The sequence below is a fragment of the Arvicanthis niloticus genome, chromosome 6 (genome assembly GCF_011762505.2).
Source record: "Arvicanthis niloticus isolate mArvNil1 chromosome 6, mArvNil1.pat.X, whole genome shotgun sequence".
NCBI classification, from domain to species: Eukaryota; Metazoa; Chordata; class Mammalia; order Rodentia; family Muridae; genus Arvicanthis; species Arvicanthis niloticus.
Genome location: NC_047663.1, coordinates 37,213,180 through 37,231,852, shown reverse-complemented (window position 1 = coordinate 37,231,852; position 18,673 = coordinate 37,213,180). Strand labels below are relative to the sequence as shown.

General features: G+C 45.0%; 2 protein-coding genes across 7 annotated transcripts in view; both read right to left on the bottom strand.

The window, feature by feature from the left end:
* Window positions 1-136: 136 nt before the first annotated feature.
* On the bottom strand, window positions 137-8,159 carry Dhrs11 (dehydrogenase/reductase 11). The gene is made up of 7 exons (XM_034507721.2): window positions 7,768-8,159; window positions 4,677-4,886; window positions 2,526-2,620; window positions 1,785-1,914; window positions 1,108-1,200; window positions 848-913; window positions 137-736 (listed from the first exon to the last, which is right to left on the bottom strand). The coding sequence occupies exons 1-7, from the start codon at window positions 8,122-8,124 to the stop codon at window positions 695-697; spliced, it is 993 nt and encodes a 330-aa protein (XP_034363612.1). The 5' UTR covers window positions 8,125-8,159; the 3' UTR covers window positions 137-694.
* Window positions 8,160-11,642: 3,483 nt separating this feature from the next.
* Ggnbp2 (gametogenetin binding protein 2) overlaps window positions 11,643-18,673 on the bottom strand; it is a 29,675-nt gene continuing 22,644 nt past the window's right edge. For all 6 annotated transcript variants that reach the window (XM_034505397.2, XM_034505398.2, XM_034505399.2 and 3 more), the window contains 7 exons: window positions 18,311-18,485; window positions 18,027-18,221; window positions 16,007-16,154; window positions 14,963-15,088; window positions 14,733-14,881; window positions 13,402-13,650; window positions 11,643-12,275 (listed from right to left, as the gene is read on the bottom strand). In XM_034505397.2, coding sequence (XP_034361288.1) covers window positions 12,072-12,275; window positions 13,402-13,650; window positions 14,733-14,881; window positions 14,963-15,088; window positions 16,007-16,154; window positions 18,027-18,221; window positions 18,311-18,485 — 1,246 coding nt within the window. In that variant the 3' untranslated portion in view covers window positions 11,643-12,071. The remainder of the gene's footprint in view (window positions 12,276-13,401; window positions 13,651-14,732; window positions 14,882-14,962; window positions 15,089-16,006; window positions 16,155-18,026; window positions 18,222-18,310; window positions 18,486-18,673) is intronic.

Below are 18,673 nucleotides of genomic sequence, written 5' to 3'. Positions count from 1 at the left end.
ATCTCCTGTTCCCACTCCAGAAGTAATGTTCCAAATCTATCCACCTTCCCAGTTACCTGGAAGAAGTTCTGAGACAACAATTACACTGATCGACAAGAAGGGGGGAAAAAACTGAAAGATACTTCTGAAGGCAGAGTAGGTTGCAATCTTTCTCTTTAATCGTTGTGGTGAAATGCAGTAGGAGACAGACCCTGATACTCTGTAGCCATGGTCAGAGTGCAGTGAGGACCCCAGGGTAACGGCCAAAACTTGGCTGGAGAGCTGGTGGGCAGGGGGAGGGGGGCTGGAGGGCTGGGAAGGGGAGCCTGGAGCCCTGGACAACCATACAGATAAAAGATGAGGTCTCTGCTGCTCCAACCCTAAGGGGTAGGGGTAGGGTGCAGGAGGGTAGAGCAACACCCCTTTTGGCCACATCCCTTTCCTGAGTCAAAAGGAAGAGGCACAGGAGAGCAAAGGTTAAGGAGCCCCAGGAGGGGGACTCAGGAGAAGTTAGATAAAGCAGTCTCAATTATGTCTTCTCTCCCCAGCCCATTTTTTTTTTCACATTTGTAATGGGAATAATCTGACAAACTGTCTATCCCTTAGTGGGGTGGATATAGAAAGTAAGATCCAGGGTCCAGAAATCAACACCTAAAATCCAGAGGCAGGAGGCAAGCTGTGAAGGGTAGGGGAAGTAGGAGCTCCCCACAGAACACTAGGTCACCTGCTCTGTGGGCCTCATCTGGATGTCTCCAACCTGTGGAAGGCAGAGGGTCTGAGGCAGCCACCTGCTTAGGGACTCCCTGCTGCCCACTTCTGGGCACTGTTAGGCTCTTCCCAGTGGGTAGACAGATAAGGTCACACTCACCTGAACATGTGGGGGGGTACTGAGGACATAGATGACAGCCTCGGCCACATCCTCTGGTCTGAGACACTGAGAGCAGGGGTGGGGGGTAGAAGGGTGTTAAGACAAGGATAGACCTGACCCTGATCCAAGTTCCTTCCCACCTCTGAGGGACTCTAATACATCCCCTCCCCAACCCTCCAGGGGTGACAAGCTCGGCAGAGGGTACAGTCTAAGAGGACTTAAGGACTGAGTGGCTTTCCTAGGCTCAGAAGGAGACCCACCTTTATGTGTTCATAGGTGGCAGCTGCTTCCCTAGGGTCCTTGTCATAGAGTTTGAAGGCAAACTGTGTCTCCACCAAGCCTGGAGAGATACACTGGGCCAACAGAGAGGTCCTGCTCAGCCTGAGCTTTATAGGCCTTGTGGAGGTGGAGGGGAAAAGATCGAGGCCACAGGGCTTCTGCTTCACAGTGACATCTACCATGTGTCCTTAACTGTCCTCCGCCTTCCAAAGTCACCACTGAGAGTTCCGACTGGCAAACTCTCACAAGACCCTGCACTATATATGGAGCCCTTCCTATATGGTTAATGCTTTATAAAATGGTGTTCCTTGAAGCATCCTTCCATTTCACAGATGTGAAGACTGAGGCTTAGGGAGGCTCAGTGATTTACCCAAAGTCACGTGCTTTTCTAGAGAAGAGAGCCCAGAGTGCTGGTATCCAGTCACTGTGTGTGATTTCCCTTAGTCTTGCTCCATGTTCCCTTCAAGTTTTCCCTCTCCCACTCAAAGCGTTAAGTCTGGCCCTTGGCCTTGAGGTGACAGCAGTCCCTGTAAGGAGCAGCAGCGCCCAGGACTTGTGCACTGTTGAGCCCAGAGGCTCTCAGCAGGCCTTCCTGGGCATGCGCAGGCTGGAGGGCTGGGCCCACGCCATTCCCACCAGGGCTAGCCCACAGCCTCACCGTGGCCCGGATATGGGTCTGGGCCTCCAGAAGCTCTTGCCTTAGTCCCTCTGTCAGTGCAGTGACGGCATACTTAGTCGCACTATAGAAATGGATCACAGACTGGGGTGGGACTCGGTGGCCACACATGCTGGGTGGAAGAACGGAAGGGGGAGAGAGGACACAGTAAAGTTCCACAGCCACGGGCAGTGCTCCTATTATCCTGGTCGGCCTTGTCACCCAGAGGCCGACAGGGAACCCTTGTTGGAGGAAACTCTGATGGCTACCCTACAGTCCACAGAATAAGTCTAGTCTCTGTTGTCTACACAGCTCCTGAAACCCGCTTTGCCTGGAAGCTGTCCTGCTGACTACAGACTCACTCCTGCAGCCAGACAGCCTCACAGTGTTGTCTGTGTGCTCACTGGGAGATCTCTGGGGTTGGTGCAGGCCATGCCCCCAACAGGCAGTGCGCCCTCCTATGGTAGAGCCTGTGAAGTCTCTTTGTACCTCAAGGCAGATCGGTCCCAGGGCCCGAGGAAGAGGCACAGCGGCGCTGGGTCCCAGGAGAGTTCCCAGGCATTGGCTATGGACAGCCGAGGCTGACGCCCATTCTAAACAACCAGAAGTGAGCATTCCCCTTTGTCAGATTCATGCCGTTTCACTACCAAAGAAACTGCTGTCTAGAGGTCGGACGAACTGCGACAGATAGATCCCTATCTGAAGGGGGTCCCCAAGACCCGAGCCCCAGCCGCCGGGCCTCACCTGTTGATGTTAATGATGTGCCCATCGTCGACGTTCCGCTCCTTCATGGACTGATAAGCTTCTCGAGTGCAGATGCTCAGGGCCAGCACGTTCACCTGTGGGCCAGGAAAGGCAATGGAGTATCTCCAGCTCGGGCGAAAGAGCAGCTGGTAGACCTTCTGAGCACTGGGGGGGGGGGGGGGGGGGGGGCAGGGGGGGGCTTCTGGCCGCTGGGGGTGTGTTCTCTGTGGATGACCCACCCCTCGAAGCTGCCTCCTCCAGCTGACAGTGCTCAGGGACAGTGTCCAGACCTGCTCCCTTCTAAACAGATTGAAAACTCTCTTGGAATGGCCTAAATCTTTTTCTTCATACAAAGAACCCAGCCCCTCTCTCCCTGCCCTTCTCAGCCACCCTGTTCCAGTGTAATCCCCGCCCATCATGTGTGGAGGAGGCTCACACGCTTGCCTTTAATCTATACCTTGGTGACAGGTCCAGGTGTGGGGAAATCAGAGGGTAGGGTCCCTTGCCACTCCCAGCAGAGGTGACCTCAAGTCCCCACCATTCACAGAGCAGAGGTCTGAGCTATCTGCTACGAAGTGCCTGTCTGCGTCTGCTCCACCCGTTAGCCTTGCCAGAGAGGCCAGCAGAGATAAAGTCCTCATCGGGTCCTCCTGCCTCTCTCCTCTCCAGATGAGAGGGACAGCTGGCAGATTAGCTGGTTCCCTTTATCAGGTGTCACCCAGGCATCAGGACAGAACACCCTCAGTGAAGACCTGCCTCAGCAACGCTTGGGTGTTAGGATGTAGAAAGGGCTCAGCCCTGTTTCTGGTCCTCTTAACAGGGTGGAATTGTGGGGAATATGGAAGACGAAGGAATCCCCAGGAGCATGAAGGAAGCCTCCTAGGACTAGGGCCGACTAGGAGGGGGCTAATGAACGTAGGTGATATTCAGAACAAAGGGGCCTTGGACACTTAGGAGTCGCTCATTTTACAGGTGGGCAAGTTGAGGACCAGGTTTAGATATATGCCTCTACAGGTGAGGGTTATCACTCTGATCTCCCAGAAGACACGGTAAAGAAGCGGTTCTCAGCCTTCCTAATGCTGAGGCCCTTCAACACAGCTCCTCATGTTGTGCTGACTGCCAACCATTATTTTCATCGCTACTTCATAGCTGTAATTTTGCTACTGGTATGAATCATAATGCAAACATCTCTGCTTTCTGGAGGTCTTAGACAACTCCCGTGGGAGAGTCATTTGATGCCCTTCTAAAGGGGTCATGACCCACAGATTGAGAAGTGTTGCCCAAATGCCACCCTATAATACCACCCGAAGTTGGGAACACATGCCTTCAAGGCTGTGTTTGACATGCACATGCTCTTATTACATTTACTTATTTACTCTGTGTGTGTGTGTGTGTGTGTGTGTGTGTGTGTGTGCCACACTGCTAATGTGGAGGCCAAAGGACAACTTGTAGGAGCTGACTCTTCTCCCACCATATGGTTCCTGGGTCTTAATAGTAAGCACCTTCACCCACTGACCCATCTCGCCAGCCCCGGGCCTGCACGTGCTCTGAAGCATGATATCGACTCATTTCTCTTAAATCACAGATCTGCCCAGACTGCAGTGGAACAACTAACCTGAATCTGAGCAGGGGCCACCCATTTCCAAGGCCATGTGCCCTCCCACAATATGTAGGACATGCCTGGAGACAGTGGAGTTTGTGATATTGATGATTTAGGTGTCAAACTTAATTAAGGGTACAGGTATTGTAATTACCAATTAAGTTTGACAGGACTGATGCTCAGAGGCCGTCAGGAATTTGCCTGAGGCACACAGTTACAGTGAGTTGGGTGCAAACATACCTTCTCTCATCCCTGTTCCCTTTGATCCCCTAAGGCCATGTTCCCAGGTATCCAACATGGGCAGGGGACATTCAAAAACTACACTTCTCTCCTCTGCCATCTTTCCTTCAACCCAATCGGTCTAGAGTTTACAAACTATCGAGAGCTGGAAGGATGTTTATCCACTCACTACCCTTGTGAGACAAGCAGTAAGTGGGAAATCAAAAATTGCCCAGTGGGAAACTGTCCCCAAGGTTCCTCTGTCTCATAGGCCCCTGGTTTCTATTCTCCTCTCACCACCCAGCCTCTGGCCCCACTCCTGGAACCCTTACATTGAACATGTCCTTCCATCCACTGGTGCTGCCTGAGAGCAGGGTGTCAGGCCGGGCCATGCCGGCATTGTTGATGCAGATATCCACGCCACTGTGCTGGGATCGGACAGCCGAGAACATGGAGAGGATGTCCTCCTCGTTTGACAGGTCACATCTGTAGGGGATCAAAGTCCCGGGGTAGCCTGCACTCTTACATTCAGCAGCCAGCTCCTATGAAACCCAACAGGGGTCTAACTGGGGTGTGCTGCTCACTCCCAAACCTCCTCACCCAGGGTTGGCCTTCCCTCCCAGGTCACTACCCAGAGTGCTCTAGTGACAGCAGCCACCTTTTGGCCATATGAGAGAGGCAGGGTATGCCCATCCCCAAAGCTTGGTCTGTCTAGTCAAAGTCCAAGGAGTTGGGGACACTCCCTGAAGTGAAGGAGAATAACCAAGCTGATCAAGGAGTCTCACATATACATAAAAGTCTTCAGTGCTAAGGAGAAAGGAGGAGGCAGGGGTCCTGGGACGCGGAGGAGATTTCTCTTTGGCACCTTCCCCAATACCTGGAAGTAAGTCTATATATACCTCTGGCCCCACATCATTCTTCCACTACTGCCAAGAGACCCTGAGCTGGTTACCCCACGGCCCAAATCCTCTTCTCTTTAACATCAGTCAGTCCCTCCCAGAAGGGCTCAACTCTGAACTGCCACCTTCTCTTCCCAGAAGGCAACAGAACTTAAAGATGAGCCCCAGACAAGGCTCTCAATGGAGCCCAATCTCTTCTTTCTCCCCACAAGTGGTCAGGATGTCAAGACAGACTCTAATCCCTACTGCCTCACCCCAAGTTTTCCTCACCTACTCTTAGGTACCAGCCACTAGGCACTCCCTGTGCATGTCCTCGGGACATTCTGTAGAGCCCTGAGAAAGCAGAGTCACTGAGCAGAGAACTGACATTTAGAAGTTGGAAGCAAGAAGGCTGTGGGAGGCCAGTAAGTGACTGAGCCTTATGAAGGTGACTGTGTGACTGCAGTGGGGTGTGGGGAGAAGCTTCCCTAGAGGAAGGCCAATTTGGCCAACTGCCCTGGCCTAGAGCCCCTTTCTCCTCCCCAGTGAAGCTAGAAATAAAAGGCTCAATCAGGTGACCAAATAAATTCTTTCCTTTTTTTTTTTTTTTTTTTTTTAGATGGGGGTCTATGTAGTCCTGGATGTCCTGGAACTTGATAGGTAGACCAGGGTGGCCTTGAACTCATGGAGGTCTGCCTACCTCTGCCTCCCCAGTGCTATGTCAGTCTCTTTACTGTAACTTTCTGTGAGTTAAAAAGTGGTGCCCCTCTGGAACTCAGAAGCCCCCTTCCACTTGACTTTACTGTCCATGGTTACTTCATGGAATAGGATTTCTCCCAGTAGAATTCCAGAACCCAAATGTAGTTTTAATATCAGCAAATTCATCAATGAATAAAAACAGATAGTGTGCAAGAAACCCAAGAATTCACCCCACTCCAGATTAAAAATCTCCAACAGCAAAGCTGTGTATATATATGTGTGTGTCTCCCTGTGTGTGTCTGTGTGTGTGTATCTCTGTGTGTCTGTCTATATGTGTGTGTCTATGTGTGTCTGTATGTGTGTATGCCTGTGTGACTATATGTGTGTATGTCTGTGGGTCTCTGTGTGTGTGTGTATCTATGTGTGTGTGTAACATTACTCGTCTCCCTGTCATTGTCTCTCCTTGCTTCACTTCTGCCAGCTCCATCTTCTCTCTCTCCAAAATGACCTGAAATCAGCACTGTCCCCACGCAGCAAAGAGGTTCTCCCTTAATGACATGCAGCCACCCTAGGGTTTAATGATCTGCTTGGAGATTCCCTTGGGATTCTGGGATTCTCTTTCCTGGCTAGCTTAGGGTAGAGAAGTGGAAGAGAAGACAAGCTTCAGAATTAGGGAATCAAAACTAAAACCAAAGAACTGGGGAATCCAGTTGTCCAATCCTGGCCTTAATCCTCTGGGCTCCAAAGCTAGGGCTGGGCCCTGTGCTTCTCCCGGGAAGGGGAGGGGCGAAGCGAGGCAATGGTGGAGCCAGGTGACCTTGGGATTATCTGAGAAGCTATAAAGTGTACCTTTGGCCAGTAGCTGGGGAGGGGACAGTCCTCCTTCCTGCAACACCTTCTCCCGTTGCTTCCACCCAAGGCCTCCTTACCCTTTTCTGTCAGAGGACTTTGAGCCATGGTGAAGATAGAGCCCTACAGGTAAGGACTGACCCACACACCTGATGGTGGTTCTGCCAGGACAAATAATGGGAATTTCTCTTGTCTTCTCCCAAATGGCCATCTCCTCCCCATCTTTTCTGATCTGATGCTGTTCATACCTCCGGGAACCCCCAAAAGCATGTTAAGAGAAAAACTAGGGAGTTCTGGATCTTGGTCTTCTCAAGACTCACATGTCTAAAGCTCTATTTCACCTACTCAGTCCCACCTAGGAAAGTGAATCCGAAAAAAGAGAAGAATCTATAAGTAAATATTCCAGTCACCATCTAGGCTCCTGGCATGTGAACTGAGACTCAGATATTAATTGAAAGGAGAGCTAGCTTCCACCCTAACCCCACCCTCAGTTGTGGGTCAAACACTCAGGACCTCTAGCTTCCTGTTCATTGGTTGGCCAGCACTTTACTCGGTGTGGCTTGGGTGAGGTCTGGGGACAAGAGGAAACTAACCTAGCCACTTAGGCTAGCCAGTTTTCTTTCCTTCTCCCTGACTCCCTAGCTGGCCCTTGATCTCTGGATTCCTCTTTCACCTGCCTGTATTGGGGGCACAAGTTGGCAGGGGTAAGGGAAGAGAATACCAGGGGTCAGGATTTGGTACACTGCGGCAAAGGCTATCAGGAGTGAATGGCTCTTTATAAAAATAGGACTTAGAGAGAAGGTCGGTCTTCTCGCTACTAAACGTCTATTATTCCTGCCCTCCAGGCCGTTGTAAATGGCCCTACGGTAGCAGGCTGGTAAGAGCAGGGTCCCTGGCTTCAGCCTCAGCCACTCTCCCTCCCCCCACTCAGAGCCCTACCCCATGGAAACGACGTCCCCCTCCCCCAGAGCGTCCTCGCTGCCCAGCGGAGCCTTACCTCGATGTTGCCAACGGTGCGGGCACAACCCACAACCTTCAGTCCCTGCTGGACTAATGCCCGGGCCACGGCCGCACCGATGCCTCCCGAGGCTCCGGTCACCAGTGCTAGCCGGTCGCGCCACCGCTCCATGCCAGCTCTGGTCATGATCCCGAGCCGTCTGCTCACCTCGTTCGGCGAACCAGGCACTGGGATCGCGGAGCTTCGTCTACGGTTACTGAAGCTCGGTGGCTCCCTGGTCACTGAAGGGGTAGGCGCCGGCAACTTGGAAATGTTGGAGCTACGCCTAGACCCAGCCCCGGGCGGGCCGGCCTCCGGCCGGGGCTCCGCCCTCGGGACCTCGGTATTGGGCCACATGGCGTCTGAGTGGCCACCTTTTCCGGCCACGCCCACGCCCGCGCGCGAGCCTGTCCCTCCTGCGGCAGGCGGAAACCGCACAGCCTTGAGGGTAGGGGCCCACCGCGGAAGTGGGGCCTGACAGCCTGTGGAGTTGCTTTTTGCCGTGCGCTCTTCCTTTTGTGGTGGAGAGCCTCCAGCTGAGAGGAAGAGGACGCACGCATTCAAGGCCTCCTTTGCTCAATCACCCCTACTTCCAGAGGCCTGAGGACAAGATGGGGGACCTAAAGGTTACTCCAGTGCCCTTCCAAACCACTGGTGACTGACAGTAAGGATTCAGTCCAAAAAGCTTAAGTGTCTCTACATCAAGACCAGTTGACTTGATCCTTTGCCCTTAGTAGTCATGAAGTAAATGGTTAAAATACCCAAGTATTGTACTCTACATCTAAATCTTCAACCATCCTTGACAGCACCCACTCCCAGTCTTACATGGGTGCAAATGTTATACGATGTACATCAACGTACAAGAGCTGACAATTTGAACATCACGTGGCAGGCATATCTTTAGACAACACGAATGATATACCCTTATAAGATTCAACAGAGGGCTCTACTACAATGTCTGGTGGTACAGGGGGTAAGGAGACATAGAGACAGGTTAGCTAGTTCAAGGCCATCCTTTACTACAGAGTAAATTCCAGGCCAACTGGAACATGAGACTTTTTCTCAAAAAGAAAACAGTTGACTGACTATACTGGCACATAAAGAGGTGTGATGGTGTGACCAGCAACCCAATCTTAGGACAGGAGTGTGCCCAACCGTTTTCACTTCATTCTCCATTATTGGGTTGTCAGTTTTGTTCACATCAGGCAGGACTCACTTTATTCTCTAGCCACTCAGGATTTAAAACGCCTGATGTTGGCAGGTGGTGGTGGTGGTGTATGCCTTTGATCCCTGCACTCAGGGAGCAGATCTCGAGTTTGATGCCAGCCTGGTATAGAGTGAGTTCCATGTCAACTGGAGCTACAGAGAAACCCTGTCTCAAAAAAAAACTGATGTCTGCCTTCTTCAGATAGCCATTCTTTATGATTGCTGGAGATGGATTAGCTCAAAGGTCAGGCACCTGCCTACCAGTCACATAAGCCATGTTAAGTCCTAGAAGGCTGAGGCATAATTTTAAATTTGAGGTCAGGGTGAACTAGTGAGACCCTGACTTTAAAAGAAAAAATAAATTCACTTGGGGCCAGAGATGGCTCAAGAGGCTAACAACACTGCCTGCCCTTCCAGATGACAACCTTGGTTCGGTTCCTAGCACTTACCTGGCAGCTTACAATGGTCTGTAGCTCCAGCTCTAGGGGATCCAATATCCTCACACAAAAATAATCAATCAAGGGGCTGGAGAGATGGCTCAGTGGTTAAGAGCACTGACTGCTCTTCCAGAGGTCCTGAGTTCAATTCCCAGCAACCACATGGTGGTTCACAACCATCTGTAATGAGATCTGATTCCCTCTTCTGGTGTGTCTAAAGACAGCTACAGTGTACTCACATACAAAATGAATAAATAAATAATTTTTAAAAATTAGTCAATCAAGAATACCAATGCACATTTTAAAAATAGGGCTGGAGAGATGGCTCAGTGTTTAAGAGCACTGACTGCTCTTCCAGAGGTCCTGAGTTCAACTCCCAGTAACCACATGGTGGCTTACAACCATCTGTAATGGGATCAGATTCTGTTTTCTGGTATGTCTGAAGACAGCTACAGTGTGCTCATACAAAAAAAAATAAATCTTTAAAAATAGGAATAAAAGTTTTTCACTCAATAAGCACCCATTTGGTTATCCTTCGTAATAATTAAAACTATTTAACTAATTAAGGGGTAATAATTAAAACTATTGCTTTTATGGATCTTGTGGATCTTATGTAGCCAGGAGTGTAGTTCGGCTGGCAGAGTAAATGCCTAATAAAGAAAAAAATTGCCTAGCTAAGAGTTTCTTTCCAAAGTTTTGATATGTTGATGTGATCTACAATCCATTTTAAAGACAATTCAGAAGGCTGATCACAGAAATGCCATCAACTACCTATAATGTGGTGGCTCACACCTATAAACACATCATATATTAATGAGGCTAAGAGGATCATCTTCAGTTCAAGGTCAGTCTGAGCTGCAGTGACGCCTTCTCAACAAAAGACACCAATGATGAAAACTGGACCTAGGCATCACTGTTAGCCGTTTGAAATCTAATTGACAGGAAGCCCCTACAATTCACTCCAGCCCCACTGCCCAGACATGATGTCCTACTACTTTCTCTGGGGACCAAGTGTTGTTACAGAGGCACAAATCCTTAACTATGAGTTTGTGGTGATAGTCAGCCTAGTCTTTGTGTGTTGTGTGCCAAATGCATTTATATACAAGTGCCCAAGCATGTTGTGTATGTACAAAGCAGAGTGAATTAGTATGGTTCCTCAGCAACAGCCCATCTTTCTTTTATGACATATATGGTGGCACACATATTTAATACCAGAATTTGAAAAACAGGCAGGCAGATCTCCATGAGCTCAAGAACAACAAAACCCCAAAATACATGTATATATTTATCAGTAGTAGACATGCATGCCACATGCTGTCAGGGGGACAACATTCAGGGATCAGTTCTCTCCATGTGCGTCCCAGGAACTAGACTTGGGTTTTGGGGACTGGTGGCAAATACCCTCTCCCCATTGCATCACCTTACTAACCCCATCTTGTTTGAGACAGGGTCTCTATTTAGCTCGGAGCACCAGTCCAGTAGGTCAGGAGGCCAGTAAGTCTCAGGATCTGTCTCTGATGCCCAGCACTGCGATTTTTTTTAAATCCGATTTTGTCTTTATTCTTTGACAGATTCGTACAGTGTATGTATTTAGTCCTTTTCTTTTTAACCCCCATTGTCCAGTCTTATCCCTCACGCAACCTGTACTGTGTTTTGGGGGATGGAACTCAGGTTCTTACAAGTATCTTACTAACAGTCATCTCTCCATCACCCACCTGACCTATCAAATGGCAACAAAGTACTACTCCCAAGAATCTCTTCCCTTCAGTACTCAAGACAGGTTGTGACAAGTGGTGATTGTAAAGCCATACTGAGTTCATGTTGGAAAACAAAGTACAATGTAGTCAGACCTCATGAATCCTTCCCTCCCAGTCTTAAAGGCTGATTACCAACATTCTGTTTTCTTTCTTGTATGTCAATATGAACCTCTTTTAATTTAAGGTGTTTCTGTTGACTCTTCGGCAACTTCTAGTATGGCAATTCAAGTCTCATGAGAAAGGAAGATGCTAGCCAGCGTTTAAATGCATTTATTCTTTAAAAACAAGACTAGAAACTGCTTTTCTCAGTTATCAAGTCTCATCAAGAGGAAGAATTCAGTCTTGGGCAGTCTGAATCTCTGCCCTCACTTGCTCTTCATGCTCTCTCCATCAACAATGGCCACGTACAAAGTTCATGAGTGGCAAATACTAAAGCACCACCACATTGAGTAGAAACATGTACACCACATTCTACTATGCGTATTAATAAATACTCTTTATTTTAAATTTTGCACATTGCCTTTAACATTTTGTCCAGACGCTTTGCAAGTGGATGTCTACTGTAAACCATATATCCAGCTCACTGTCATTTCTGTACAGAGGTGTAAGTACAACATTACTTTTGCCACTAAGTTGCTTTAGTAAGTCTCACAGGAAGAGAAATGTTTAATGAAGAGATGGCTTAAATCATAGGCAGGCCTGCATAGCCACGCAACTAAAACACAAGCCTGAAGAAAGAACAAATGAATGAGGTTACCTCCACCGTCTCCCAAAACAAGGAATCACATTGATTTAAGATTTAAGGTAAAATTTTGCCAGAAGTCACTAAATTAGGAGTTTTTAAAAGAGAAGGCGCAGTAGTCATCTTGAGTGTTTCATTGAAAGACAGAGCTATTTTATTTATTTAATTTGCTCCAGCCGTTGTCAGCCAGCCACTACAAATGGGCCTCTTGTGATCATTTAAGCGGCAGTATTTATTAAATTTCTCCTTCAGATGCTGTCGGTATTGTTCTCTATTGCTGTAGAAAGACTGGTTATTAGCCATAAATGACTGTATTTCATCTTGTGAGATAAAGATTTCCTCATCTGAAGTACATTCAGACTCATCCTGCAAATTAAAGCAGTAGTTAAGACCATGACAAAGAATGCAAAACACTATGCTTGGTGGGGCAACTAAAAATTAAAGCAGCCTAGCTTTTAGTTTTTACCCAGTCACACAATCTCTAACTGGAACACTTACAGAATAAGCACCATGCAACCCATCTTAGAAACTAGTGAAAATAAAACCTACCTCAGCTTGGTTTCAAACACTGAATCTATAATTACCCCCATATACCTATGAGCCTACCTTTTACCATACTTCTCTGCCTTTTAAAATGACTAATAAAAGATGGATACAAATAGTCACCAATTTTTAAATAAGCAGACTTATCTCTAGTTGATCCTATGTTGAAACTTTTATTTCTACAAATTAAGTAAAAGATAACTTTTTTAACTTAAAAAGTACGTTATAGAGAATCACCACTGAACTTTACAACATAAACAAAAATGAAACAATAAAATTCTTAATATTCCAAAAGATAGTTCCACCAGGACTTAAATAACAGCAGGGACAGCAGACTTCTCTCTTTCCTTTTCATGCTCAATCACATGCTACACAGTGAACACTGGCAATCCAGTTTAGTTCAATTGATCCTTTAGGAGGTGGTATCAATTTACAGCTCTCCTAAGGCCAGTCATACTTTTCTCCTATGTGCCACTTGAAGGAATTATCTTGGAATGCAACTTTAGTTCAAGTTATTTTTTATTGTTTTTCTTCTGGGAGGGGTAACTATAGGCAGCTTAAGACAGTCTCATCATAGGATGAGACTCTCTGTGTGGCTGAGCAGGAGTCAAACTGTTAATCTTTCTTCCTCTTCCTTTGGGGAACTGAAATTATACTTATTCAATATTCTTTCCACATCTAGAAGGGTACTATACTGCCATGTGGATATATTTTGTTTACAAATAACTCAGATACTCAGATAGATTCCTAGACATGATGCCACTTCTTACTCTTCCAAACTGCTCTAACTTTGAAACAAACAAGAATAAGACAATGTGCTCCAGAAGTCACAAAAGCCATCAGTGAAAGAATAGAAATAAAGTCATCTTTCATTTAATTTTCTCTGTTTCCTACCTGAAACGTTCAAATATATCCCCCAATACATAGTAAGTTATCATGAACTACTTACAAGAAGTTCAACTAAGCTCTTGGCACCTTTTCCAGAGTCAGGACCAAATGATATTTCTGTAGGTTCTGTGAATTGTGGTACATTTTTCCTATGCTCAAACCAAGGCAATGGTTGTCCACCCTTCTCAGTGCTGCAACAACTCTCAGGATGTGCATCTTTGGTCTTGTCACGGTGAAACACTGTGTGCATGGTGTTTCCCGAGGTCTCTCGATTACCTGGATCTGTAATACAGCCTCCAAGTTTTTGGATCTGAAACCAGGGCAAGAGATTTTCCAAGGAAAAAGGGAAACAGCAGCACTTATTATCCAAGGAAAAACAACAAACATCCTAGGTGCTCAGTGAGCTCCAGCTTAGCCTAGACAATCCAGACAAGACAGTCAAAAACAAAACAAATCTACAGTACTGGGCTTGACAAGTCACAGCACGTTAACAGCAGCCACTGATGTTTACATACACTTACACCATCACAGAGTGTGCTAACCTGCTATATAATCTTACTTCATCTTCATGGAACCTAAAACACTCTACAGAAAAACTAACAAATTTCTCAAAATTATACAGCTAATTAAAATTAAAATTAAAATTAAAAGTATTGGGTCTAGAGAGATGGCTCAGCAGCTTAGAGCACCTGCAAAGGATCCAGGTTCAATTCCCAGCACCCACATGGTGACATGAAAAGTCATCCTAACTCCAATTCCCAAGAAACCCTATACTTTCTTCTATTCTCTGCAGGCACCAAGTAGGCATGTGGTGCACAGACATACATGAAGGTAAAATATTCATACACATAAAAGAAATAAATCTCAAGAAAAAATAATTACAAAGTATTATTTAAAAGATCAGTACCCAGATTTACCATTTACCAGAACTTCTGGACAAATAAACACTCTCTCCCCATATCCATACCTACAAAATGAACAAGCAATGAAACTAAACAAAACACTAACTCTTGTTTGCTTTTTTAAGTCAGGACTTCTCTGTGTAGCCCTGGCTGTCCTGGAACTCACTCTGTAGTTAGGCTTAGCCTTGAACTCAGACATCTGCCTGCCTCTGCCTCCCAGTGGTAAGATTAAGGTATGTGTCACCACTGTCCAGTTTAAAAAAAATTTTTTTTTTTCGTTTTTCGAGACAGGGTTTCTCTGTGTAGCCCTGGCTGTCCTCAAACTCAGAAATCCGCCTGCCTCTGCCTCCCCCCCAAGTGCCGGGATTAAAGGCGTGCGCCACCACTGCCCGGCTAAAATACCCATTCTTAAAAAGCCAAATTAGCCAATTCAAGTGAAATAGGTTGTTTTCAACTTTAAAGATTTATAATTGCAAATCACCACACTTACATGTTCATCGCATTTCAACATCTTGCTTTTCTTTTTCTTCTTTTTATTTTTTCCTTTTGTGTTATTTTCTTCAGAATTTGCCCAACATTCAACACAACTATCACCATCATCTTCTTTGTCTTCACAGTGGTGAACACAGGAATCTTCACCTGTAAAAATTAATAATCCTATTTATGGTATTATACCAGCCATGTTATAGATACTAATTAGGATGCTGAACCCAAGCATACCATGTTCATCATGGTTACAAATTCCCTCGGTGCAGGCAACATCTGAACCTTCTCGAGAACCTGTTTCACTTCCTTCCATGCTAGATGAATATCCACAGTCACTACCATTACAGTGTGGAGATATACCTGAAAATAAAGCAGGTAAAAATAAAAACTCAGGATCCAGAGAAAAATATCAAATTTTATTGCTTATAGAACATAATGAAAGACACTTCCATGGTTTGTGTCTTGTAAGAAAGGAAATATTAAGTATATGATGATCATATGATACTGAAGTGATAAAACATACTTTAAAATTATAATTCTAGCAGAGCAGTGGTGGTATATGCTTTTTAGTCCCAGAACTTAATAGGCAGAGACAGACATATCTCAGAGTTTGAGATCAGCCCAGTATAAATAGTGAGTTCCAGAACAGTCATGTCTAAAAAGGAACCCTGTCTTGAGAAGCAAAAAAAATACTAGTTCCAGAGCTGGAGAGACAGCTTAGTGTTTAAGAGCACTGGCTGCTCTTCCAGAGGTCCTGAGTTCAATTCCCAGCATTCACATGGTGGCTCACAACCATCTGTAATGGGACCTGATACCGTCTTCTGATGTGTCTGAAGACACCAACAGTATATTCATAAACATAAGTAAACATAAAAATTATAAACAAACAAAAAACACCCAACTAATTCCAAAAATCTCTAAAACCACTTCTATTGAAAAGAATATATTTTAATTTGTCATGGGGGAGGTAGACTGGAGAGATAGCTTAGTGGTTAAGAGCATTGGCTGTTCTTCCAGAGGACCCAGGTTCAATTCCCAGCATCCACATGTTGGTACACAAGTGTCTGTAACTCCAGTTCCAGTGGATCCAACACATTCACACAAATATATACACAGGCAAAACACCAATACACACAGGTTAAAAAAGGATGAATTATTAAAAAAACAAAAAAAGATTGTTTTGAGACAGGGTCCCCTCTGCCTCCTAAGTGCTGGGATTCAAGGTGTGTGCTACCATGCCCAAAAAGAGTTAATTTCTAAAAACAATTCTTTACTCACCTTTCTTTATTTTAGGGGACCCCAAAAGATTGCCACTGCTAGGACAGGTACATGATGTATTTTCATTGGTAACAATTACTTCTACACAAGTATTACCAGCTTCAGTGCTGCCACAGGCTTTGCAGCTATTTTCAATGAAGTCTGTTTCCTTTGAGGATGGACATTAAGAGACAATAAAAAGATTTACTTACATAATGGCTACATTTTTAACTTCTAACTAATTAACAGCAGTTATAGGTTAAAAATTTTAGAGTATCCATATAAAAAAAAATCACTGAGACTATCCAGAGGCTCATGTCAGTAATCCCAGCATTTGAGACAAGAGAATTGCTCTAATTTTTTGAGAAAGGGTTTCTCTATGTACCCCCTAGATGCTCTAGAATGTGCTATATGATGAGGCTGGCCTCAAACAGAGTCCTTCCTGCCTCTGTCAACTAACACTGGGATCAAAGGCATGCACCACCATACTTGTCTCCTGCTCTAAATTTGAGGCCTATTTGAGCTGCATAGTAAGTTCTATGCTAGCCTGGGCTACAGAGTAAGATCTTACCTCAAATACATTAATAACAATTAAAAAAAAAAAAAAAAAAAAAGGCCGGGCAGTGGTGCCATATGCCTTTAATGCCAGCACTGGGAAGACAAACGCAGGTGGATCTCTCTGAGTTTGAGGCTAGCCTGGTGTACAGAGTGGGTTCCAGGACAGCCAGGGCTAAGCAGACAAACCCTGTCTCGAAAAACAAAACAAAACAACAACAACAAAAAAAAAAACAAACAAAAAATACAAACTAAAAAGAGAAAAACTATTAAGCAACTTCCCTATGAAGCACCAGAAAACAGAGTGCCAAAGCAGGAGGGAGAGAGAAAAGGGAAACCGAACAAACAAATAAATAGATAAATAATACTTTTTTAAAAAAGCTTAAACAGTATCAAGTATGTTAGGCTATCAATGCTCTGTATCTGCTTACCCCATACAAGTTCCCTAGAGGCAAAAATGTTTTTAATCTTAAAACTTAGAAGTTACTATGTTCCTTTTCACTATATTAAGACACTGCTAGTCCAGCTTTAGTAAGTTAAGACTAATGTACTGAAGTCACTGTATCCCCTCAGTTGTTAAACACTAAGCAAAAATATTTTGTCCCATACCCTACCTTTGGCAACTATTTAAGCTGTAAGCTGAATTAAGAACAATTTCACTTCAAAGGATGATTGAGATAAACTATGCTGATTCAAACTTGTGTATTTAGCAGGTACTTCCCCCAAACTGAAAAGTCAATTTGTCACTTCAAAATAAAAAACCAAAAAACCAAAAAACCCGCACAAACCCCACAGTATTTGTCAAAAAAAAAAAAAAAAAAAAAAAAACAAAATGCCCTACATCTTGAAACAAAAGCCAAAATATTGAAAACTTACTTTTTTCTGAGATGAGGTTTCACTATGTTGACATACTTTAAAATGGTTTTTGACTAATATAGAGTGGGCTTACAATTTTCTAAATGGTCCATGGTAGTTTAATATTTATTACAGTAAATACTACTTAAGTATAACCCATAAAAAGTTTGGGTACTTTAAGAGATAGGAGTTCTAAGGTTAAGTGATCTAGGTCAGTCACAAAGAAAATAATCCATATTTGACTTTGCTATAAAGAAACAACTATCCAGCCGGGCAGTAGTGGCACACGCCTTTAATCCCAGCACTTGGGAGGCAGAGACAGGCGGGTTTCTGAGTTCGAGGCCAGCCTGGTCCACAGAGTGAGTTCCAGGACAGCCAGGGCTATACAGAGAAACCCTGTCTCGAAAAACAAAGAAAAACAAAACAAAACAAAACCAACCAAACAAACAAACAAAAAGAAACAACTATCCAGCACACTGCCTTTATGCAACAAATGTACACATTAAACATGACTTACCCATGATTTTGGAGAAAAAGCCATATAAATGACAAGACCTTATAGCTAAAAACACAGAGTAAAAATGCGCAAACCTACAGTCTTACTTCCACCCAAAGCAAGAATAATATATACCTTCTCTTGGCTTACTGCTTTCTCATCTGCTGTGTGTAAGGAAGTAGGAATATCACACACACATTTATTTTTTCGTCTGTTCTTCCGTTTTTGGCGTTTCTTTTCTTGCTTGAGTTCTCTAACTCGTTCTTCCTCTGAAAATTCCTCACAAAGTTGTTCCAAGCGGCTAATACCCTGCACTTTTTCCACAGTCATCTATTATAAAAACGAAGTTGAATGTAAAAAATCCAAAAGATTAGGTCCATGATTAATAAACCCCAGTCAGAAGTGATCGATCCACTTACCTCAAAGCTCTTACGTAAAGCATCAACACCAAGATAAAAGAGCATCTGCCACGTTTGCTCTTCGGCCCGTAGTTTTTGCCAGATCCGATGCAGTCGTTCATAAAGATGAATCCCCAAGCAGGTCAGAACTTCTTCTTGAGCTATATCTATTGTCTTAGCATGTCTTTCTCTTCGCCTGTTCAGGACAATCAAACATTAATTCTTAGTATTTTAACTGAAATAGTAAAACCTGAAAATTCAGATTTTAAACGAAGTCTGACAATCACACATTTACACACACACACACACACACACACACACACACACACACACACACGATTTTCACCAATGAGAAATATACATGCAAGTAAAACTGAATTTTAA